This window comes from Acomys russatus, chromosome 29 (genome assembly GCF_903995435.1).
Source record: "Acomys russatus chromosome 29, mAcoRus1.1, whole genome shotgun sequence".
Classification (NCBI taxonomy): domain Eukaryota; kingdom Metazoa; phylum Chordata; class Mammalia; order Rodentia; family Muridae; genus Acomys; species Acomys russatus.
In genome coordinates, this window is record NC_067165.1 from 37,736,411 (window position 1) to 37,761,458 (window position 25,048).

A 25,048-nucleotide genomic window follows, 5' to 3' on the forward strand; every position below is an offset into this window, starting at 1 on the left:
GACCCTATGTGGTGGCAGGGTGTGCAAGTATGTGTGTGTGTGGGGGGGTGCGCAGGTGTGGGGGGGGCGCAGGTGTGAGGGATGTATCTAAATGCAAAAGATACCACCCCTTCTGCAGTGCCATTCCTCTTCAGCCCCGGGGCCTGGCGCTGGGACAGGCGCTTCCCCAAACACCTCCTTCCCACTCACACACACGCCAGACTGACTCTAGCCCTTTGATGGCGGATGGAGCAAGGAGATTAGGAAAACAAGTTAAAACTTGGATTTTCTTTCAAGCGTCAGTAGTTGGAAAATTAGGGTCATTGAGCAAATCTGCTGAGACTTCAAAGGAAATCAGGCTTGTGTTTTTAGAAACGTCTAAAGCCAATAATGGCATCTGTCCAGGGAAAATGTCAGAGGCTGCACCTTTGGGGGCCATGGGCTTCTCAAGAGGACCTTGGGCAGGGGTTTCGTCCGCGCGTGCCGAGGTTTGAGTGGTGGCAGGACTACCTACATTCACAGACCACACGGGGATTAGAGGTCACTTACGAGAACCTTCCAGAAATCTTCCTCATAACCACAATGATGATCCCTCCCACGAAGCCGATGGCTAACAAGACGCCGACTATGATGCCAACCAGGGTTGCGACTGCCAAGCCATCTGAAGGGAACGGGAGAGAATCCTGAGTCTCGGGAGGAACCAGATGCGCCGAGCCACAGCTCACAAGCAGCGCTAGCATGCTGCCCTGCTGCACCGTGCCACAGCTCACAAGCAGCGCTAACACACTGCCCTGCTGCCCTCTGCTCCTCTCCCAAGACCAGCTGAGTCGAGTGTGGAAGCGTTGAGCCATGTTTCTCTTCTTGGTACCAGAAAGCAAACCCAGGCCTTCAGCATGCTAGCCAAACACTGTGCCACCAAGCCCCAGCCCCAGCCCCAGCCCCAGCCCCAGCCCCAGCCCCAGCCCCAGCCCCAGCCCCACTGTAATCCCATCTTGTGAATCGAGAGGTTTCCGAGTCCTAGATTCATCACACATAGCCCCCTGGCTTCACCACTGATGGGCAGCCTTCTTTTATGGCTAGGCAATGACACAGGCCCCCAGAAAACTCAGAAAAGAAGCAACGTATTTCAACAAAATAAAAGCCGCATGACAAACCTATAGCCAACATTATTTTAGTGAGAAAAACTCCAAATTATTTCCACAATGAACAAAAAGATTGCAGCTTATTCAATATAAATAGAGTAACTATGATATGGTGTCATTAAGTAAATACACTAAGTGCGTTTGTGTGTATGTTTGTTTGTGTGTGTGATTGGGGCTGGGGGAGTGCAGGCACGCATAGGCATGTATGTAGTCCTGGGATATACTAGTAAAGTACTTTACAACTGAACTATGGCCCCGCCCTATTTCTTTTCAAATATACAGAATTTCTTTTTCTCTCTTAATAACTCGAGAAATGAAAGTATGCTGGGTGGTGGCTGTGCACAGCTTCAAACTCAGAGCTTGGGAGGCAGAGGCAGGCAGATCTCTGTGAGTTCAAGGCCAGCCTGGTCTACAGAGTTCTAGGAAACCCAAGGCTACACAGAGAAACCCTGCCTTGAAAAACAAAAACAAAATGGGCCAGGTGTGGTGGCGCACGCCTTTAATCCCAGTACTTGGGAGGCAGAGACAGGCGGATCGCTGTGAGTTCAAGGCCAGCCTGGTCTACAAAGCGAGTCCAGGATAGCCAAGGCTACACAAAGAAAGCCTGTCTCAAAAAACAAAAAACAAACAAACAAACAAAAAACAAAGCAAAACAAAAGAAAAAAGAGGAAAGGAGGAAGAGAGAGAGAGAGAGAGAGAAAAGAGAGGGAAAAAAAATGAAGGTGCTGGGCTTGGCAGAGCAGCCAATAATCTCAGCTGCCCGTGAGGATGAGTCAGTCATCCTGGGCTACAGAGTTGTCAGCTTGGGCAAAATTTAGTGAGACTGACTCAGAGTAAAAAAGTTAGAAGTGGGCTGGGGATGTTGCTTAGTGGCTTCTCGTTGGCTTAGCATTGCATAAGGTTCAATTCCCAGTACTTTAAAAAGTGGGAGAGGAAGGAGGGAGGGCAGTAGGAAGGAAGAGAGAGAAGGATGGAGGGAGGGAGGAGGGCACCATCTTTTTGGAAGATGTTCCATTCTGTTCTTGTCTGAGATCCAAGAAAGAATGGAATTCTTCTTTAAAAAAAAAAAAAAAAACAATTAGATTCAAAGAAATATTCTTTGTATCTACCAATGGAATACCACAATCTCATTTACCTTTCTTATCTGTTGTCTGTGTCTCCTCATCTGCGTTATCTGGAAAGAGGAAAAATGCCACAAGAGAATTATTAGGATCTAGTGACTACAATTTAGCAGTTGGCAGATAAATTTACCTTAAGTGGAATGTAACAAAACATATGCAAAGAGGGTAATTTCCTCAAAAAACCCTGATAAAGGATTTGGAAGGCAGCTCTGACAGATGGCTGTTTTTGTGACTATTAGCATCAATTGTTACTCCCCACCTACACGGTCTCTGTACTTTTACACCCATTGCCTTTTGTCTTATCTTAGTCTTAGAGTCAAGGACCCTGCGTCACAGAGCTGTGAGGTAAATGGTGGGGACTTTGAGACATGGAGATAGCAAAAGAACCCAGGCATGGCTGCTTCACCTTCTTACCAAGACCCTGGAAAACACCGAAAGCGATAAGATCATCTGAGCAGTTTGGAGCAGGCTTCTAGTTTGGGAAGAGGCCACCCGGACCATGAGTCAGCTCCTGCTGCCTACTCCTTGATCGTTCTTTGGGGCTCAGATCTGTACTTCACGGAGCAGCAGCAGCAGCAGCAGCAGCAGCCTGCCCTGCTAAGCTGCATGAGAACTGGTCCCTTGTGGCTCCCAGCCTTGTTACTTGAGATTTTCCACTTGCAGTCCAGACTCATAGCCACAGTACACACTTTCCCTTTGGAGTTCCTCCTCCCGGTGCTCGGATTACAGGTGTGTACCACCATGCCCAATTCTTTCTTTCTTTTTTTAAAGATTTATTTATTATTTATACAGTACTCTGCCCGCATACCAGAAGAGGGCCCAGATTGCATTAGACATGGTTGTGAGCCACCACGTGGTTGCTGGGAATTGAACTCAGGACCTTCGGAAGAACAGTGTTCTTAACCTCTGAGCCATCTCTCCAGCCCTGCCCAACTATTTATTTATCTGAAAGATTTATTTATTTATTGTGTGTGTGTGTGTGTGTGTGTGTGTGTGTGAGAGAGAGAGAGAGAGAGAAAGAGAGAGAGAGAGAGAGAGAGCGCTTATGTGTACCATGTGCCTGCAGTGGCCAGAAGGGGCCAGCTGGAGTAACAGTTGTTAGCTGCTATGTGGTTGCTAGGAGCTGAACCCAGGTCCTCTGCGAAGAGCAGCCAATGTTCTTAACCACTGAGCCATCTCTCCTGCACTCAGCCGCTGGCATGGTAACAGGGATGCACAATGAATGGGGAAGGCCGCCTTTCCTATTGGCTGCTAATCACGCTAGAAATGAGGGATTCGGATTCCCTACAATGTGTCTGACACTCCTTACCCTTTCCTTGCTCCGTCTGACTGGGTTCTGCCCGGCAGTTAGTGTTAATGTTCTCTCGACCGCCTGCAGCAAGCTTCAGATTTGCTCCAAAGCACTTTGCAGGGGGTAGCTCGGCGGTAGAGCCATTGCTTAGCCATGAAGAAGGTGCCGCATCCCCAAATACCAAACCAACCATAAACAAACAGAACCCTACGGCACGTGAGGAAAACAACAGGAGCAAAAATGTATGTGGCAAGAAAATTATGACATTAATTATGGTTTTGTGTTTTGTTTTGAGACAGGATCTCACTGTGTGGCCCTGGCTGTATTTTCTAGAACTCGATTTGTAGACTAGCTTGTCCTCAAATTCACAGAGATCCGCCTGCCTCTGCCTCCTGAGTGCTAGGATTAAAGGTGTGTGCTATCATGCCGGCCAACATAAGTCCTTTTAAGTGTGCAGCTCAGTGGGATTAAGAATATCATGTACAGCCGGGCGTGGATCGCTGTGAGTTCAAGGCCAGCCTGGTCTACAAAGTGAGTCCAGGACAGCCAAGGCTACACAGAGAAACCCTGACTCGAAAAAAAAAAAAAAAAAAAAAAGAATACCATGTACAACAGTTACCCCCATCCATTTACTGAACTCTTTTATTTTTCGAGACAGGGTTTCTCTGTGTAGCCTTGGCTGTCCTGGACTCACTTTGTAGACCAGGCTGGCCTCGAACTCACAGAGATCTGCCTGCCTCTGCCTCCCCAGTGCTGGGATTAAAGGTGTACGCCATCACTCTAGGCTCTGAAATCTTTTTTTTATTTTTTTTTTAATGTGTCAAGGATCTAACCCAGCTTTGTTAGGCAAGCATTTTGTCACTGAGCCACATTCACAAAACACGGGCCCTTTCCATTGTGTGAAAATTAAACACCCTAGGGGTCAGAGAGATGGCTCAGCGGTTATGAGCACTGGCTGCTCTTCCAGAGGACCTGGGTTCAATTCCCAGCACCCACAAGGCAGCTCACAACTGTGTGCAATGCCTGCCCCAGGGGATATGACACCCTCACAGACATATATTCAAGCAAAAACACCAATGCACATGACATAAAAATAAATTAATTTAAAAAATTAAACACACTAACCAGTAACTCTTTGTATATCCCTCCCTTAGAGTCTAGGAGCCACCGTTCTGCTGTCTGTATCCGTTGCGTTCAGCATTTCAAGGTGTTTCATCTAAGTTGACAATATCATCCTTCATGTCTGGCTGAGCCAGCCTCACATATATTGTCACATATGTCAGCATATCCAACTATGTATATGTATGTTTCATCCACTCATCCGTTCATGAACACTGAGCTGCTTCCACGTGTTAAATATTGTAGATAGTGGTATGTGCGCAGGCGTGCAAATGTAAAAGATTTAGTAAAAGTGTGCTACGTAAGTGCGGGCCCACCTCTGTTGGGGTGACTTGTTTTCTCATCCGCCGAGTGGCTGGTCACCACTTGGACGGTGGTTGTGCTTTTATGGCCCTCACGATCTCGGTCTGAGGTTCCTGGGGTTGGCAGTTCCTCAATGGCTGGCTTTATTCCACTCTGTGTGTGTGTCGGTACCTGTTCGAAGTGAGGGAGGCAAAAAAAAAAAAAAAAGAAAAAAAGAAAAAGAAAAAGACAATAGGTTTGAAACATGCAGTGTCTGGCTCGCCGAAGGAACGGTTTTAAGCTAGCATACATTCAAAAAACACCCATATAAATTCCAGGTGGAAGCAACAACCAAGAGCGCAGGTGGGAATAACACCAGTTCTGATCCAGAAATGAGTCTTCGATATTAAGATATTTCACGTCCCTTAATTCTTTAAAAAACAAAACAAAACAAACAACAACAAACCCACTGGCTAACTCATGCCTAATTCATCCTCCCTCCCCCCGCCCCCCCGCCCCATTCTTTCCTCTCATTGCATTGATTTGGCAGAACCATGAGGAAAGAGACAGCTCGCTGCCACTGACAGCTTACTTTGTAGCTGGCCCTTTAAATGCATTCCCGAGATGGACAGCTTTATGAAGTTAATGAGCAAAGCTGCAGAGATTTCACAGTGTGCCAGAGCTCACAGCCATTCCCTTGACAGTGGAAGGCTCGGAAGTGGTTCTGATTTTCTGTGGAAATGTATGTAAGGGCGGAGGTGGGCATGGGAACATGTATTTGTTGTTTCCTGAGAGAGGTCTGGGGCTTGCCACTTAGGCTAGGCTAGCTGGCCAGCAACCACTGGGGAACCACCTTTCTCTGCCTGGCCAGAGTTAGGGTTACAAACAGATGCACCATCATGCCTGGCTCTGGGGATTGAACTCAGGACCATGCCCTCCCTGAGGGAACCTTTCCCCACTTCCCAGAACCTACCAAAGCTCCCCAAATCCAGTCCTTTTTAGTTGGTTAGTTAGTTAGTTAGTCTATTTATTTATTTGACAGAATCTTACTATGTAGCTCTGACCATTCTGGAACTCACTATGTACCGTATTTTTCGGACCATAAGATGCACTTTTCGCCTCCCACGCTCACCCTGCAGAAGTGTGTGTGTAGGGGGAATTAGGGTGTGCCTTATGGTTAGATCACTGTTTTTACTGTTTTTTGTTTTTGTTTTTTTTTAATGTTTTACTGCCCTAAAAACTGGGTGTGTCTTATGGTCTGAAAAATATGGTGGACCAGGCTGGCCCATATTTACAGAGATCTGCCTGCTTCTGCCTCCTGGCCTCAACTCAGGTCTGCAAATACTGATCTGGTTTTTTACTACTTTGGGAAGATGTAGTCTGTGGCTCTCAAATTATCTGTGCCCACCAGGCCAGGCCCCTTGTCACTAGATGAAACTTGGATGTAACTCCTGTTGTGAGCCACACAATTATTTCTTTGTATGGCAGCTGCTTTCATACATGAACACACATGATACCCTGGCATGTGACAGCCTGCCTTTGATGCCACCTCCTCTTTACCCTGGAAACTCACCAGAGGTGCCTTGCCAGTAGATTCCTTCACTCCTCTAGTAGGAGCCGTGGTGACTATCCTGTCTTCTAGACCTGAGTTCACCATGCCGTCTCCTGTGCTTGGGGTCACAACATCATCTTCTAGTCGGCCGATGGCTCCTGAAAAAGACCGACCTGGCAGGGTTGCAGTGTGCAAATGACGTGGAAGAAGCTAATTGGCCACCCATAGTCATGATTTTGTTTTGTTTTATTTGTTTATTTATTTACTTATTTGTTTATTTATTTATTTTTTGAGACAGGGTTTGTCTGTGCAGCCTTGGCTGTCCTAGACCCGCTTTGTAGACCAGGCTGGCCTCGAACTCACAGAGATCCGCCTGCCTCTGTCTCCTAAGTGCTGGGATTAAAGGCGAGCGCCGCCACCACCATGCGGCATGAATTTGTTTCTTACACTGGGCACAGTGTGGCCCTTTCCGACCTGTCACAGTACCGAAGCCAACAGCGTTATCCTATGGTACCTCTGGCATATACCATGGCCTGTCCTCACTGAGAAGCAAAGGAAAATGGAACCACACAGTGACACTGCCAGCTGGGCGGTCACCACAGACATGCCTGTGCCTCCCTTTTCGGTTAAGAGCCAGGTCTTCCTGGCTAACGTACTCAAATGACAGACCAGAAAAGCTCCACAGAATCATCTGAAAGGTTTTCTAAATGTGCTCTCTGCAAACCTCCAGTGTCCAACTAAATGAACATCTGTTTGATTTTTTTTTTTTTTTTTATACAACCAAAATCTCAGGGTTAGGGGACTAGCCCAGCAACAGAGCATAGGCCTGATATGCCCAAGGCCCTGGTCTTAATTCCCAGCACCAAAGCATTAATTAATCAATCAAAACCAAACCAAAAAACCACAGGGCTGGCAAGATGGCTGAGAAGGTTAAGGAGCTTGCTGCCGTGCCTGATAATCCAAGATCAAACCCGGGACCCACATGGTGGAAGGAGAAAACCAGCTCCTGCAAACTTGTCCTCTAATGGTCACATGTGTGCCATGGCTCTTATGCCACCCCCCCCATAAATAAATAAAATGTAATAAAACTTAAAAGCTACAACAACAAACCAAATCTCCATTGCTATTTAATTGAGATTTCTGCTCACACTCGGATAATTGAGATCACTGACCCACTGACTTCATAGATTCATTTCAACCTCCTGAGGCAGGGCTCCTCTACATAGCCCTGGCTGTCCTGGAACTCAATATGTAGAGCAGGCTGGCCTTGAACTCACAAGGATCCACCTGCTTCTGCCTCCTCAGTGTTGGGATTAAAGGTGTGCCCCACCGTGGGACATAATGGAGTCAGCAGTACACTTAGGGATGCTGAGACAGCAACAAGATGCTTAGTACCAAAAGCTAAATTTATCTGATCCCATTGCCCTGCGTGTGTGTGCGCGTGCATGTGCTATGTTTTGTGTGTAGACGTCAGAAGAAAACCTTAGGTGTCAGCTGTAGAGGTTTGAATAGGCAAGGCTCCCATACACTCATGTGTTTGAATGTTTGGCCCATAGGGAGTGGCATTGTTAGGAGGTGTGGCCTTGTTGGAGAAAGTGTGTCACCATGGGGGCGGGCTTTGAGGTCTCCTATGCTCAAGCTATGACCAGTGTGGTACTCAGTCTCTTGCTGCCTGTGGATCAAGATGTGGATTAAGGAGCCTCTGGGCTCCTGCAGCACCATGTCTGCTTGCACACCGCCATGCTTCCCACCATGACAATAATGGACTAAATTAAATTGTAAGTCATTCTCAGGTAAGTGTTTGTTGTCCTTTGTAAGAATTGCCATGTGAGCCAGGTGTGGTGGCACACGCATTGAATCCCAGCACTTGGGAGGCAGAGGCAGGCAGATCTCTGGGTTCGAGGCTAGCCTGGTCTACCAAGCAAGTCCTGGACAGTCAAGGTTACACAGAGAAACACTGTCTTGGAAAACAGAACAGAAAACACACAAACAAAAAAGAATTGCCAGAGCTGGGCGTGGTGGCGCACGCCTTTAATCCCAGCACTCGGGAGGCAGAGGCAGGCGGATCGCTGAGAGTTCGAGGCCAGCCTGGTCTACAAGTGAGTCCAGGATGGCCAAGGCTACACAGAGAAACCCTGTCTCAAAAAACCAAAGAATTGCCATGGAAGTTGGGCAGTGGCGGCGCACATCTTTAATCTTAGCTCTCGAGAGGCAGAGGCAGGCAGATCTCTGAGTCTGAGGCCAGCCTGGTCTACAGAGTGAGTTCCATGACAGCCAAAGGTACACAGAGTTGTCCTGTCTCAAAAAACCAAAAAAAAAAAAAAAAAAATATATATATATATATATATATATATATATATATATATATATATATATATATATATATATAGGGAGGCCTGGTGGCACTCAGAGGAAGGACAGCAGGCTACCAAGAAGAGACTTGATACCCTATGAGCATATACAGGGGGAGAAGGTTCTCGTCAGTCACAGTCATAGGGGAGGGGAGTAAGGGGAAAACGGAAGGAAGGGAGGAATGGGAGGATACAAGGGATGGGATAATAATTGAGATGTAATATGAGTAAATCAATAAAATATATTTTAAAATATAATAATAATAAAAACAATAATAATAAAATAAAGAGTTGCCATGATCGTAGTGTCTCTTCACAGGAATAAAACCCTAAGACATCACTTCTCTGTGTCTACCTTGTTTGAGACAGAGCCTTGTAGGTAGTCTTTGCTACTTTGTAAGTTCTTCTTTTTCCTACCCTTTATCCCCACCCCCACCCCCCGTTTCACCCCCCATCACTAGATAGGAGAGAAAGAGGGAGATGGGGACCAGGACTATTAACAAACCACAGTCAACACCAACCCCCCTAAATAATCAACAACCACCAACCCCACCTATCGGGGGGGGGCCTCTAACATCTATATACCCTCTGGAAAGTTCCCAGAATTCCAAATGTCACACGATCACAGAAACGATCAACCACTGGCAAAGCCACGCCTCTGCTAGAGCACAAGGCAAATCACAGCCAGCCGCTTCGGACAGTCCAAAGCAGCCCCACATCCCCACATTCTTGTATTTCTACGTTTTTTAAAAAATTTTTTATTAATTTATTCTTGTTACATCTCAGTGGTTATCCCATCCCTTGTATCCTCCCATTCTTCCCTCCCTCCAATTTCCCCCTTATTCCCCTCCCCTATGACTGTCCCTGAGGGGGATTACCTCCCCCTGTATATGCTCATAGGGTATCAAGTCTCTTCTTGGCAACCTGCTGTCCTTCCTCTGAGTGCCACCAGGTCTCCCTCTCCAGGGGACATGGTCAAATGTGAGGCACCAGAGTACGTGAGAAAGTCATATCCTACTCTCCACCCAACTGTGGAGAATGTTCTGACCATTGTCTACATTTTTAAAGAAACTAAAATCTCAAAATTGTCACTACAGAGTCTCTTGTTTGCCACTGTGTAGGTCAAGCTGGCTGGCCTATGAACTGTGGATTCTACTGTCTCCACCTCCAACTTCTCAGTGGAATTACTAGGCCACAGATGTGTGCTACTACATCTGGCTTTCTGTGGGTTCCGGGCTTCGAACTCAGGCCCTCAGGCTTGCATGAAATACCAGTTAGTTGCTGCCAACCCAACACAAACTAGAGTCACCTAGGGAAAGGGAATCTTAAGCCAGGAATTGCCTCTATCGGACCGTCGTGTAGCCACGTCTGAACGACATTTTGCTGGTTAAGGATTATTGTGGGATGGCCCAGTATAGTGTAGGTGGTGCCACCCCAGGGTAAATAGTCTTGGGTTGTATAAAGAAGGCAGACTGAGGTCTATGTCACGAGTTCCAGGCCAGCCAGGGCTACACAGTGAGACCCTGTCTTGAAGGAGTGGGGGGTGAGAGGAAGAATAAAGGAGGAAGAAGAAAAAAAAGGAGGAGGAAGGGGAGGGGGAGAAGAAGGGGGTGGAGAGCTATGACGAGCAAGCCAGTAAGCAGTAAAGCAGGTCCCTCTGTCTCTACTTCAGTTCCAGCCTCTAGGCTTCTGCCTTGAAGCATCCCTTGATGATGGGTGTAATCTGTAAGGAAAAAAAAACAAAAAACAAAAAACCCTTTCCTCCCCAGACTGTATTTTGATCGATGTCTTATCATAGCAGCAGAGAGGCAAACTAAGACCCGTGCAAGTGCTTAGCCCATTGAGTTATCTCCCCAGTCTTGACCCTCACTGGTCTGCGCTCACACTTTGATGAATGGCTGGGGGCTGATGGATGGGCTGAGGCAGCAGCAGGTTGAACTCCATAACGGAGGAGCGCCACGGCCTGAATCTATCTCCCCAGATCCCGTGTGCTAGAAATCGCACCCCCCCACACACAGTCATTAAGTCAATGGTGTTTGAAGCTGGGGCTTTGGGGAGGTGATGAGTAGTGAATGAGGTCATCAGGATGGGGTCTCCAGGAGGTGACTGGTGGGTTAATAAGAGGAGGGTAGGTCTGAACTGACATGCACTCTGGTTTGGTTTGGTTTGGTTTGGGTTTTTTTTTTTTTTTTTGAGACAGGGTTTCTCTGTGTAGCCCTGGCTGTCCTGGGCTCTCTTTGTACACCAGACTGGCCTCGAGCTCACAAAGATTCGCCTGCCTCTGCCTCCCAAAATGCTGGGATTAAAGGAGTGCAACACCATGCCCAGCAACACATGCATTCTTACGGAGACATCACATTTTCTGCAACATTATGCCATTACAAGATGCTGGCCGTGCTCTTGAACTTGCCAGTTTGCAGAGCCATGAGGAGACTACAGATGTATTCTTTATAAATTACATGGCTTGGGGGTATTTGTTACAGCAATGGACACTGGATGGACCCGAACAGCGCGAGAGGTGACAAGCTTCTGTATTAACCGTACCGTGGCATCTGCTCTTAACGCACTTAATCCTTTTCACGAGTTACAGATCTGACTCAGTGGCTACGGGCTTCCTCCCTAGACTGGAGCAGCTCGGGAAACACCATGACTAAATGCAGTTGTGAAAGAAGCCAGGGCATCCCAGGGACAGGCGGGGAGGGTGCTTGGAGAGCGCTCTGTGTAATTAAAGAGCAGATGTTTGTCCAAGTCTAGGAGGCTGCCCTGCTGAGCAATCCTTTCTTGGAAGCTTTATTTTCGCCTCTGTTAAGACGGCCCAGCCAGAAGCATGGCTAATAAATATTTGATCATAACTACGCTCATGCCAACAGGGCGGGGCGGGGGGCGGGGCTAGAGGAATGCCGCTCCGTTCCAGAGCCTTCTTTTGCAGCTGGCTCTATCTCAGTTGCTGATGGATGGTTTTCAGATGAGCTCCCTAGCATAGGAATCCTTCATTTCATTTTTACTTTATGCGCATAGGTGTTTTGCCTGCATGTATGTCTGGGTGAGGGTATCAGATGTTGGAGTTCAGACAGTTGTGAGCTGCCATGTGGGTGCTGGGAATTGAACCCGGGTCCTCTGGAAGAGCATTCAGTGCTCTTAACCACTGAGCCATCTCTCCAGCCACCATCCAGGCCCCCAGGCATCTTAAACAAACAAACAAAAAATCTCAGCAAAAGCTTTAAAACCTTAAAAACAGCCAGGCATGGTGGCGCAAACCTTTAATCCCAGCACCTGGGAGGCAGAAGCAGGTGGATCGCTGTGAGTTCCATGCCAGCCTGGTGTACAAAGCAAGTCTAGGGCAGCCGAGGTTAAAACTTGGTGCATACAAATGCTAGGCCTCCCCACATGGTCATTTGCTACTGTGGGCTGAGGACAGGTCTTATGGCTGTGGAGTAGACATGTCTAATGTCCTTTTTGCAGACAAGTAATCCTTAGGTAATAAGAGCTAAGCATCCCGTGGAGCAGACATTTCTTCAGTGGCATAGCCACTGGTAAGGTATCCACACTCCTGGAGGCAAACCCTCCCCTGCGCCCCTGTAGGCAGCCCTAGTAATTCACTGGATCACACACACACACACACACACACACACACACACACACACACACACACACACACACAGAAGACATGAAATCGGAAAGGGGACAGTCTGTTAGTTTGGAAGAGAAGAGAGACTAAAAGGGCTGGGAGAGACCAGAGAGAGAGGCGAATATGGCCAGAATACACTGTATATACACGAATGTGTCATAATAAATTCCAGTATCGTCTACATTTAATACATGCTAATAGAAAAGGTTAAAAAACAATAACAAAGCCGGGCAGTGGTGGTGCACACCTTTAATCCCAGCACTCAGGAGGCAAAGGCAGTTGGAACGATTTGAGTTCAAGGCCAGCCTGGTGTACAAAGGGAGTCCAGGACGGCTAGGGCTACACAGAGAAACCCCGTCTCGAAAAACCAAAAGCAAACAAACAAACAAAAAAAAAAACATGAAGAAAAAAAAAACAGTAACAAAAACCAAACCAAACCAAACCCTTCATCCCCTGGATTTTATTCAGTTCTTTAAGAAAAAAAAAAAAAAAGTCAGTTGTTAAAAAGTTGCTAAAAAGGAATTAGTTCAGCAAAATCATTTTTCCATTCCGGGTCTCTAACTTAAATCAAGCCTTGCGTTAAAAACAAAAGCTATGAATAAAGCTGGCTTCGATTCCTTCATAGAAAGCTCAGTTCACTGAAAGAGTAACTTGATAAAAATTCCTCTTTGTTCTCTCTTCCCCTTGGCCCGAGGAGCCAAGAACCGAAGTTGCCCTGAATAGACACAGGGTGTTTTATGAATGAGCATCAAGATTACAAGGCGTGTCTTTTGTCTCTCTGCCTTCATGGGAAAGCTAGCTTTACGAGATTCTCAATTATTCTGGCTGAAGGCTTCCCCGTGTGGAGAGCGTCTACTAGGCCAGCTGCTGAATTTCCAGCCAGCAGCTGACATGCCCCTTTCTCTTTTCTTGTGACCTTCAAGCCATGGACTGATGTCTTTGGACTCAAGTGTCCTCCTAGGATACACACACCAACACACAAGCATTCAGGGCTGCACATCCATGCCCGCATACAAATGCTTATCGTGGAGAGGGAAAAATGTGCGATCACAACCAAGGCTCACGGCCAGGCGTGGTGGCACACGCCTTTAATCCCAGCACTCGGGAGGCAGAGGCAGGCGGATCGCTGTGAGTTCGAGGCCAGCCTGGTCTACAAAGTGAGTCCAGGACAGCCAGGGCTACACAGAGAAACCCTGTCTCGAAAAACCAAAAACAACAACAAAAATAAAAATAAAAATAAAAACAACCAAGGCTCACAGTCTGGCTCGCCAAGAAAGTTCTGGAAACATCTGTATCCCTTCCCAGTCACCTGAGTACACATTCCTGATGCACTCAGCTGTAGCTGGCATGGAAGAGAGAAGCAACAGATTTTTCTCCACATGACAGAAATCTACCCCCTTGGCATTTTTTATCGCTGTTCTTTAAAAGCAAAGGCAGAGGGCTGGAGAGATGGCTCAGAGATTAAGAGCACTGGCTGCTTACAGAGGACCCCAGATTTGACACCCAGAACCCACCTGGCACATCATATCTATAATCTCGGTTCCAGGGGATTTGATACCCTTCTCTGGCATTCATGGGCATAGCTTGCACTTAATGTACAAAGAGACATACAGACAAATATCCACACATGTAAAATAAACAAGTCTCAAAAAATTACTTAAAAAAGAATAGGCCAAGGGGACTGGAGAGATGGCTCAGTGGTTAAGAGCACTGCCTGCTCATCCAAAGGACCCGGGTTCCATTCCCAGCACCCACATGGCAGCTCACAACTGTCTGTAACGCCAAAATCTGACACCCTCACACCAATGCACATAAGTTAAAGTTAAATAAAATCTTAAGAAACGAATAGGCCAAGCTCAGTGGTGGGGGTAGGGTAGGGGGGTTGTTGAAGAGTGTGAGGAAGAACTGAGGGAGCCAGAGGGGTCAAGGACACCACAGGAAGACCTACAGCATAAACTAACCTGGGCCCATGGCAGCTCACAGAGACTGAACCACCAACCAAAGAGTATGCGCGGGCTGGACCTAGACCACCTACACATAGGTAGCAGATGTGCAGCTTGGTCAACATGTGGGTCCCCTAACAATGGGAGTAGGGTCTGTCTCTGACTCTGTCACCTGCCTCTGGATCCCTTTCCCCTAGCTGGCCTGCCTTGTCAGTCCTCAATGGGAGATGCACTTAGTCCTGCTGTGACTTGAGGTACAAGGGTGGGCTGGTAAACTTTGGGGATCTCCCCTTCTCTGTGAGGAAGGGGAGGGGGGGTGGAGAGAGAAAGCATGAGGGTGGGACTGGGAGAAGAGGGAGGGAGCTGAGATCAGGCTGTAAAGTGATAAATAAATAAATAGATAAATAAATAAATGGGGTGGGCAGGCTAGGCCAAAATTTGAACTCATTCCATTGAAGTAATCAGTTTTACATTAAGGTTTTTAACCTTGGGAGCCAAGGATCTAACTGTGTACCAGACTATTGTGCACAGTTAGCAGGCTATTTTGACCTGTGACATGGGTTCTGGGAACCAAACCCAGGTTTGCAAGATGTGCCCTTAACCACTGAACAACCTCTCCGAACCCTATCAATGATTTTGGCTCAGTGGTTAAGAATACTTGTTGCTCTTGCAGAGAACCCAGGTTCAGTTTCCAGCACCCTCATGGAAGCTGACAACTGCCAGTAACTCCAGTCCTAGAGGGTCTGATGCCCTCTTCTGGCCTCTGTTGGTACTGCACTAACATGCACGTACATATACAAAGACACTCACATACACATAAAATAAAGAAATTGTTTTTTAAAAACTGAGTATACCCGGGTGGCGGTGGTGCAGGCAAAAGAAAGTAAATCTCTAAGTTCGAGGCCAGCCTTGTCCATAGAACAAGTTCCAGCATGGCCAGGGCCACATAGAGAAGCTCTGTCTTGAAAAACAAAAAACAATGAATAACAATAAAGCCGAGAATGATGACACACACCTGTAACCCCAGTGCTGGTGGCAGGAAGAGACAGGACGATCCCTAGAGCTTACTGGCCAGCCAGTCTAGCAGAACTAGAATGCTCCCTGAGAGACCCTGTCTCAAAAATAGATGGGGACTCCATCAGTCACAGTCATAGGGAAGGGGAATGGGGTGAAAGCGGGAGGGAGGGAGGAATGAGAGGATGCAGGGGATGGGATAGCAAATGAGATGTAATATGAATGATTTTATTTTTCAATAAAAAAATTTAAAAAAAAGATGGGGTGTAACTGAGGAAGGCACCCCAAGATCAGCCTTAAACCTGCACTAGTATACAGGTACACACACACACGCACAGAGAGAGAGAGAGAGAGAGAGAGAGAGAGAGAGGAGAGGACAGACAGAACAGACAGACGAACAGACAGACCGACAGACAGAGACATAGAGCACGAGAGACAGAGAGAGACAGAGAGGGACAGAGAGAGACAGAGAGACAGAGAGAGGAGACAGAGAGGAAGACAGAGAAGAGACAGAGAGAGAGACAGAGAGACAGAGACAGAGACAAGAGAGCGAGAAACAGAGAGATAGAGAGAGAAGAGAGAGAGACAGAGAGAGCGAGAGAGACAGAGACAGAGAGAGAGACAGAGAGAGAGAGAGACAGAGACAGAGAGAGAGAGAGACAGAGACAGAGAGGAGACAGAGACAGAGAGAGAGAGAGAGCAGAGACATAGAGACCAAGAGAGAGAGAGAAAAGAGACAGAGAAGAGAGAGAAGAGACAGAGACAGAGAGAGACAGAGACATAGAGACAAAGAGAGAGAGAGACAGAGAGAGAGAGACAGAGAGAGAGACAGAGACAGAGAGACAAAGAGAGAGAGAGAGACAGAGAGAGACAGAGACATAGAGACAAAGAGAGACAGAGAGACAGAGAGACAGAGACAGAGAGACAGAGAGACAGAGAGAGAGAGACAGAGACAGAGAGAGAGACAGAGAGACAAAGAGAGAGAGACAGAGAGAGACAGAGACATAGAGACAAAGAGAGACAGAGAGAGAGAGAGACAGAGACAGACAGAGAGAGACAGAGACAGACAGAGAGAGACAGAGACAGAGACATAGAGACAAAGAGAGAGACATAGAGACAGAGAGAGAGAGACAGAGACAGAGAGAGAATACACTATTTGGATGCTGCAGCCTGTTTTTCTATTCATTGGCATTTGCATCTCTTTTGCAAAAGCCAAGCTGGGTCAGAAATCAGACATCTTACTTTGTCCCTCTGACGCCACATTCACAAAGCCTTCCTCCGGTTATGTGAATACTCATGTCTGTTTTCCTGAGTCTCTGTTTGCATTCTTAATGGTTTGATTTGTCTGTGTTTACTTGAAGCGGTCCATAAAACAGGAACATGTAAGTGTGCCTTATGTAACAAGATTCAGTGCACAACATTTGTTCCGTAAGATTAAAATGGAGATCAAATATGGCATTACAGCTGTCATGGGGTCATGGAGCCACGCATTCCTCGGTGGAAGGTGGATTAAGGGGAGATGTAATTTATCCTAGAAGCATGTAATGTCTGGGTGCACACCCTAATATCACATAAAATAAACCAATAATGCTTGCATACATGCATACAACCGAACAAAAAGAGAGCTTTTTTCCTGGTGCCTGTAATCTCACAAGTGCTCAGGAGCTGAGGCGGGAGGCTCATGCGTTCAGGTTCACCCTGAGCCACAATGCGAAACCCTGACTCAAAGCAAACAACAGAAATAACCGCGTAAGGGCCCCCTTTTCGTGGTACAACTGCGCCTGATGAACCGTGTCAAAGTGAAGATGAAATCTCTCCTTCCCAGACACGGCTGTCAAAGAGTGACTGAAGTGGCTGAGGAACACAGACTTCGTACTTTCTATGATAAATAGGTGCACGGCCACAGAAGGAGCCGCTGATGTTCCTGGTGAAGAGCGGAAGAGATTTGTGGTCCGAATCAGTAGCAACGACAAGCAATGTTTTCCCACAAAGCAAGGTGTCTTGACCCGCACAGGGGTCTTATCTGTTGTTGGGTGAGGGGCATTCTTGTTTTGTTTTGTGTTTTTTTTTTGTTTTTTGAGACAGGGTTTCTCTGTGTCACCCTGGCTGTCCTGGGTGGCCTCCAACTCACAGCACTTGCCTCTGCCTCCAGAGCGCTAGGATTAAAGGTGTGCACCACCAAGCCTGGCCCTGGGGCATCTTGTTATAGACTGAGGAGGACTGGAGAGTGGAAGCACATGTCTGTTTGTGGATGCATTGGGAATCCAATCTGAGTGTTCTCTACTTGGTTCTTGTTTTAAAAAATAAAAATAAGGGGGCTGGAGAGATGGCTCAGAAGTTAAGAGCACTGGCTGCTCTTCCAAAGGTCCTGAGTTCAATTCCCAGCAACCACATGGTGGCTCACAACCACCTAGACTGAGATCTTCTGGTGTGGAGGTATACACGCAGGCAAAACATTATAAACATAACAAATAAATAAATCTTAAAAAAAAATAAGTAAATAAATAAAAAATAAAAATAAGAGAGAAGGATATTTATTCCTGGACTGGCAGATCCTACTGTGTCTGGGTGGTTTGGGGCCTAAAAGAGCTAGCAGAATCTGAAAGCTTTCCAATCTCTCTAAAGAAGACGATGCCTGCCAGTGTGCAGTCACAAAGCCCTTAACAAAGAAAGTAAGACTCCCAGGACCAAAGCATCCAAGATTCAGCATCTTGTACTTCATGTGTCCTGCAAGACAAATGCTGGCATACTGCTCAGAAGGAAGAATGTGCCAGGAAAGAACTGGGCAGGTGACAGCCAAGGGACAGTGCCTGTCATCACCCTGTGGTGCGCAGAAACCTACACACTGGCCAGGAGCTGGACCTGAGAACTCAGGCGCCTCAGCTCTACTGCAATATCTGTTCCACACAAAGCTAGCTCCCCCGCCCCTGGGCCTTCCCCCTCCCCCCCCACCGGTCTTAAACAAAACAAGCAAAAACAAAAACAAAAAACCAAACCAACCAACCAAACAAACAAACAAACAAAAAAAATCAAGCCAAAACAGCCTCCCTCGAAAACCCCAAAGCAGTAAAAATAAAAGCTCATTTTCAACTAAAATCGTTATGTTTACTGAAATAACCCAGCCGCAGGAAGACACACAGGCAGAACCTAAATTTAAAATCCTCTGTGTGTGTGTGTGTGTGTGTGTGTGTGTAAGTCACAAAACTAGAAAGAAAATCCTATGGGGACGAGATCTTAGGGGAGGTGAAAAATAGACAATGAGACACAATAAGGAAAGGAGAAGAGTAACAATGGAGAAGAAAGGGAACTGGCTGGGGGAGGGGCGCGAAGGGCGGGGGGGTGGGCTGGGGGGGAGTTGGGGGGGACAGTAGAGAGGCACTTGAGAACAAAGCAAAATGTCACCTATGTTTGCAGCTGCCATGGTGGTGCCCATCCTATGCTAACCTGAAATTTTTAAAAACTTATTTATTTATTAATACATAATAAATACAGTGTTCTTCCTGCATGTACACCTGCGGGCCAGCAGAGGGCATCAGATCACATTACAGATGGTTGTGAGCCACCACGTGGTTGCTGGGAATTGAACTCAGGACCTTTGGAAGAGCAGGCAGTGCTCTTAACTGATGAGCCATCTCTCCAGCCCTCGCCTGAAATCTTTAGTTAGGAAAAATAAGGCCCCTGGGTTAGTGACATGGCTCAGTGGATAAAGGAACTTGGTAGCCAAGACTTAGGACCTGAGTTCAAATACCTAGGGCTCACACGGTGAAGGTGAGAACCAGCTCCCGAAAGCTGCCCTGTGACCTCCACACGCACACGGTGACGTGCATCTGCTCCTCCCCCAGGAAATAAGTAAATGTGTAAATCCTTGCAGAAGGCCTGAGTTCGGTTCTCAGCATCCAGGTCAGGCAACTCCCAACTGCCAGAAACTCCAGTTCCCAGGGGAGTCTGACTGACTATAGACACCTTCGTTCACAGCCACATAATTTTAAAAAAGGAAGGAAAGATGGAAAGAAAGAAGACAAGTGGAGAATAATCCAGTAAAGAAGCAACATGTATGTTTGGCCTTCACACGTGTACAGTTCACACATGCACATGAACCCTTACATTACATCACACACAGAATCCATTTTGGGAAAACAAGCCCTCTCTTTGTTCCTTTACCCACGTAAAGGCTTTTGCATCTCATTTCCCCATCGTATCTCAAAATAAACACACCTCACCCTGTAGACAGTGTCTGCCCTGCTGACAGCTAGCTGGGGTCCCCAGGAGCTCCTGCCTCTTCCTTCGGCTGCCCTAAAGCGGTTTCTGCGGCCAGGCTAGGAGCCCGGAGCTCTCCTGTGCTTACCACGGTTCTGATACTGGTCCTCTCCTGGCCAAGTTGCTCTTTGGAATTCAGATGCTGCAGCAGCAGCAGCATTTACAGCACTCCTCTGATAAGAAAGCCATTTCCCAGAAGCCATGCTCCTCGACACCTGGTATTTGCTAGGTGCGGCCAAGGATTTCTTTTTTTTTTTTTTTTTTGGTTTTTCGAGACAGGATATCTCTGTGTAACCTTGGCCATCCTGGACTCACGCCCGGCCGGATTTCTTTTTTTTTTTTTTAAATGTCTCTTCACTCTTTCCACACTTGTTGGCAAATTGTTTACCTGATCAAGAGATGGGCACTGGGAAACTTCCCCTCTCTGTCTCTGTAATTGTGTCAAGTTCGTGTGTGTGTGTGTGTGTGTGTGTGTGTGTGTGTGTGTGTGTGTGTGTGTAAGAGGTTACCCTCAACACCATTCTTCAGAATGCTGTCTACATTTTTATTTTTTGAGACAAACTCTCTCATTGGATGGAAACTTGCCAATTCCACTAAGCTGGCTAAAACAAGACACGCTAGAGAGCCACCTATTTCTTCCTCTGGGTTATAAATGTGCATCACAAACCGGGCGTGGTGGCACACACCTTTAATCCCAGCCCGTGGGAAGCAGAGGCAGGAGCATCCACTGTGAGCTCCAGGCCAGCCTGGTCTACAAAGTGAGCCCAGGATAGCCAAGACTACAAGACTACTGTGTTTTTCCTTGGATGGTCAGACACATGTGTGAGCACATGTGGGCAGGTGTGTGCACATATATGTGGAAACTAGAGGTCAGCCTCAGACACACTTCCTAGAATCTGCCCACCTTGTTTTCAGAGGCAGTGTCTCACTTAAGACCCGGAGCTTGCTGATTAGACCCAATTGGTGGCTGGTGAGCTCCAGGTAATCCTCCTGCCTCTGCCTTCCCCAGCACTAAGATTACAAACATTTGCCACCATGCCTGGCTTTTTGTGGGGATGCTAGCAAGTGGCCATGGGTTCTCATGCTTGCGAGACAAGTACTTTACCAAATCAGCCATCTTCCCAGGCCTGAGCCTCTACCCCTTTAAGGAAAAAGCTGGGTAAACTGCTGACCATGGGTACCTTCCACAAGAACTTGAAGCTGGCTGCAGTGGTCCATCTCTCAATACCACTGTTGCCCACTCAAATCCTTCACCACACCCATTGCCCAGGGGAAAGCCCCTGTCTCCACAGGGAAGCCAGGAGGAAGTGTCTCCATGAATTAGCCCAGGACTGGACTGTTCACTCTGTCTTCCTTTCACTGTTCTAGAACTTTCTTTTAAGCGACCTGCCATACTGCTGCGCTTGCTGTCCAGTCACCCTCACAGCCTGAGGACACAGAATGACTAGGTGAGTGATAGATACACTTTTCAGGGCTCCGGGAAGTGAATCAGTGTACTGCCCCGCCCCGCCCCCCAACTCCTCAGTGGCGAGACAGAAACAGCTGAGTCCAGCTTTCATCACTATTACTCAACTCGGGGAGACCGTTTTTTGCTCTTGACTAAGAGCAGACAGTTTTCCTGTAAAAGAGGAAACAAACTCTCAGTTTTGTGGGCAGGAATCAGGCCTCCTAGAAAAATTTTTTCCAGACCCAGCACAAGCTGGAGGCATGCACGAAAGGCCACCTTCTAGAAAGGATTGCTGAGTGGTGACCTCACAGGATGTTTCAGGGGTGCTGCCCAGAGACTCACATCACAGTGGGGTAGGAACACTCGCCACATGCCAGGAACTGAGCAAGACTGAGCTCTGATTACTCAGGGACCTCAGCTGAGTGGCTGGGATTTCGAAAGAGTGGCAGCTGTGCCTCTTCAGATCCGACCTGTGATGCAGACAGCCCAACCAAGAGCCCAGGGCAGCAGCGTTTGGGGGGTTGGGGGGGGGAGCGGGAGCGCACAATGTGGCGGCCCTTGGTCTTGATCCTCAAGCCTGTTTTGGAAGCTGCATCTGGGGAGATTTTCATTTTGTTTTAGGACAATCTTGGTTTTGTTTTCATGGTGCTGGAGAGTCAAACCCAGGGTTAGGCAACCGTCTGTGATTGCATTTCACCTCAGCCCTCGGTAGATTAGGAATTTTTTTTTTTTTTTTTTTGGTTTTTTGAGACAGGGTTTCTCTGTGTAGCCCTGGCTGTCCTGGACTTGCTTTGTAGACCAGGCTGGCCTCAAACTCACAGGGATCCACTTGCCTCTGCCTCCCGAGTGCTGGGATTAAAGGCGTGCGCCACCACCGCCCGGCGTAGGAATTTTTTTTAAAGCTGCTGTGGGCTAGTAAGGTCTCTTCAGAACTTCCCTCGCTGTCTTTCTCCCTGAGTCCTTGCATACGGAAGACTCAAGCATTCAGCCCTATCTCCTGGCTCACTGCTCAGACCCTCTCAGCACCCTGACCCCCACGCGCCCGTAAGATACATCTTGATGGATAACGTCCATCACCTCAGAGTCTAACGTAGGGGCAAACATCGGCCAGGCTCATCAACCCATCCTTGCCACCCACCCAGCCACCCGGATTTTCACAGATACTGAGCATGGGTGGGTTCACTGGCTCACTGGATGTGTAGGCAAAGTAGGAAACACACCTCTGGCCAGGTCTCTGAGGGGAGAGGGAGGCGTGACCCAGGAGAAAAGCACTGAGCGAGGGTGGAGGCACCTGTGGGCTTGGGGTCCAGACTGAGTACAAACGGCAAAGATGGAAGTAAGCTGAGCCATCAGCATTCACCTCCTTGCCTGCTCCCTGACAGGCAGTGTGGCAGGGTACCTCACACCCCTGTACCCACATCTTCCCTCCCATGATGAACCCCACGCCCTCAAACCATGGGCCAAAATAAGCCCTTCCTCCTCCGCTAAGCTGCTTTCAATCAGGTATCTGGCCATAGTGGTGACAAACTTGCCACGGCATCTGCCTCCTTTTAAAGGAGTTTTATAATATTTTGAGTACATGGGTGTGTATGTATGTATGTATGTATGTATGTATGTATGTACGTGTGCACATGTGCCTGATGTTGTCGGAGTTCAGAAGAGGACATCAGATCCCCTAAAACTAGAAGTACAGGTAGAGGTAGACCTCTGTGTGATTTCACAGAAGTGATCCCAGTCCTCTGTAAAAGCAGGAAGTGCTCTCATCTGGTGAGCCATCTCTCCCACCTTACACTGTACTCACTGCCTTTCTTGTCAAAGGGTTTGGATAATACCACATCCGGGCTCTTCATCCCAACAGATGGTGAGGGTAGCCTGAGCAGATGCTTTTACATGGAGCCTCCCGTGCCGGGCAAGTGGCCTACTGCCGAGCCACAACCCAGCCCCAGCGTCCTTTTAAGGCTCTCCTAAGAGGCAAGATTTGTCCACAGACACTTAAAATACAGCGATGAGAGGAGACAAAGCAATTCTTAGACAGGACAAAGGGGAAGGCCTCATGTACTCTGACTTCAGGGGCAAAGCTGCAGACTCCAAGGCTGATCATCAGTGGACATGGTGTCTCTCTGTGAACCCAGCAGGAGCATCTCATAAGCCCAGGAACTCAAGGCCAGTGTGTACAGCACAGAGAGAGCCCTATCTCAAAAAAAAAAAAAAAAAAAGATAAAATATAAATAAGCTTGGAGCAGAGCAGTCGCAGAGGGAACGCCTAGCCTGTAGAGGCCCTGTGTTTTCATTTCCAGCAATGGGGAATTTTTTTTTTTTTTTAAAAACAAATGACTGCAGATTTTGCATCAACAGAATGAAACAGAGTCCAGATATAAACCTTTAGACTCACAGGCAGTTGGTTTTGGTAAAAGCACCAAGGTGGTCAATGAGGAGGAGTTATCTTCTCATCCCAGAATGTGAACAGCTGCATGGCAGAGAATGGAGCTGGGGGTGGGGGGTGGGCGCTGGAGAGATGGCTCAGTGGTTAAGAGCACTGCCTGCTCTTCCAAAGGACCCGGGGTTCAATTCCCAGCACCCACATGGCGGCTCACAACTGTCTGTAACTCCAAGATCTGACACCCCCACACCAACGCACATAAATTAAAAAGAAAAAAGAATGGAGCTGCGACACTACTCCGTGGCTCACGTAAAAGTACGGCAAAGGCACCAAAGCCTTACTGCCAGAATTAAAGCCCTACACCCCAGAACCAAGGGAAGAATGTCTTCAGCCACCCAATAAAAATCCAGCGTCTTTAAATTTTTTTTAATTTATTTTTTTGTTATTGTTGTTTGGTTTGATTTTGGTTTTGGTTTTCTGAAACAGGGTTTCTCTGTATAACCTTGGCTGTCCTGGACTTGCTTTGTAGACCAGGCTGGCCTCGAACTCACAGAGATCCACCTGCCTTTGCCTCTCAGACAGCTGGTTAAAATTGTTCAAGTATGCTTTTGACCAACAATTTCTTTTTTAAATCCCACTTTAAAAAAAAAAAATGAGCGAAGCCAAGTGTGGTGGCGCACACCTTTAATCCCAGCACTTGGGAGGCAGAGGCAGGTGGATCACTGTCATTTCGAGGCTAGCCTGGTCTACAAAGCAAGTCCAGGACAGCCAAAGCTAACACAGAGAAACCCTGTCTCGAAAAGGGGGGCGAGGGGCGGAGGAAAGCAGCTCCTTGGAGGTCCGGTGGATCTGTATCTTGCTTCAACAGTGTTTGGACTAACAGACCCGGGGCCTCCCTATTAGCTTCCATCCACCTTCCAGTCTCTTCAGTCACAGCCTCGGAGGCCATTTCCAGGACGAGCCCTCTAGGACCAGCCAGGACTGTTCCTTTACGGTTAGCTCCATACTGCGGATCAGCCGTGACCTCCCGGGTTCGTCAGAATTACTCTACTGAGGTTGAAGCTGCCGTGAACCACCTGGTCACCTTGCACCTGCGGGCCTCCTACACCTGCCTCTCTCTGGGCTACTGTTTTGATGGGGGATGAGGAGGCTCTGGAGGGTGTAGGCCACTTTCTCCGAGAGTTGGCCACGAAGCACAAGCGCGCCGCCGAGCATCTCCTCGCGTTGCAGAACGAGCACGGCGGCCCACGCTCTCTTCCAGGATGTGTAAGGTAAAACCCAGGAGGCCACGGGAGCTGCCTCGGCCTTGGAGAAGAACCTGAACCAGGCTCTCTTGGATCTTCAGTCCCCAGGTTCTGCTCGCACACATCCTGATCTCTGGGATTTCTTGGGAAACCACTTCCTTGATGAGGAGGTGAAGCTCACCCAGAAGACGGGCAACCACCTCACCGACATCGTAGGCTGCCTGGGCAGCAGCTAGTACAGACTGACATCACGCCTTCCTTTTCTGTACACACACACACACACACACACTTACACACA

General features: G+C 47.8%; 1 protein-coding gene and 1 pseudogene across 1 annotated transcript in view; one reads left to right on the forward strand and one right to left on the reverse strand.

Annotated features, from left to right (window-relative positions):
- Positions 1–524: 524 nt before the first annotated feature.
- The window catches only part of Pdpn (podoplanin), a 33,777-nt gene continuing 9,253 nt past the window's right edge, over positions 525–25,048 (reverse strand). Inside the window, exons 2-5 of the mRNA XM_051171746.1 lie at positions 6,508–6,644; positions 4,970–5,126; positions 2,257–2,295; positions 525–640 (exon numbers count right to left, since the gene is read on the reverse strand). Coding sequence (XP_051027703.1) covers positions 525–640; positions 2,257–2,295; positions 4,970–5,126; positions 6,508–6,644 — 449 coding nt within the window. The remainder of the gene's footprint in view (positions 641–2,256; positions 2,296–4,969; positions 5,127–6,507; positions 6,645–25,048) is intronic.
- On the forward strand, positions 17,131–24,986 carry LOC127211913 (ferritin light chain-like; annotated as a pseudogene).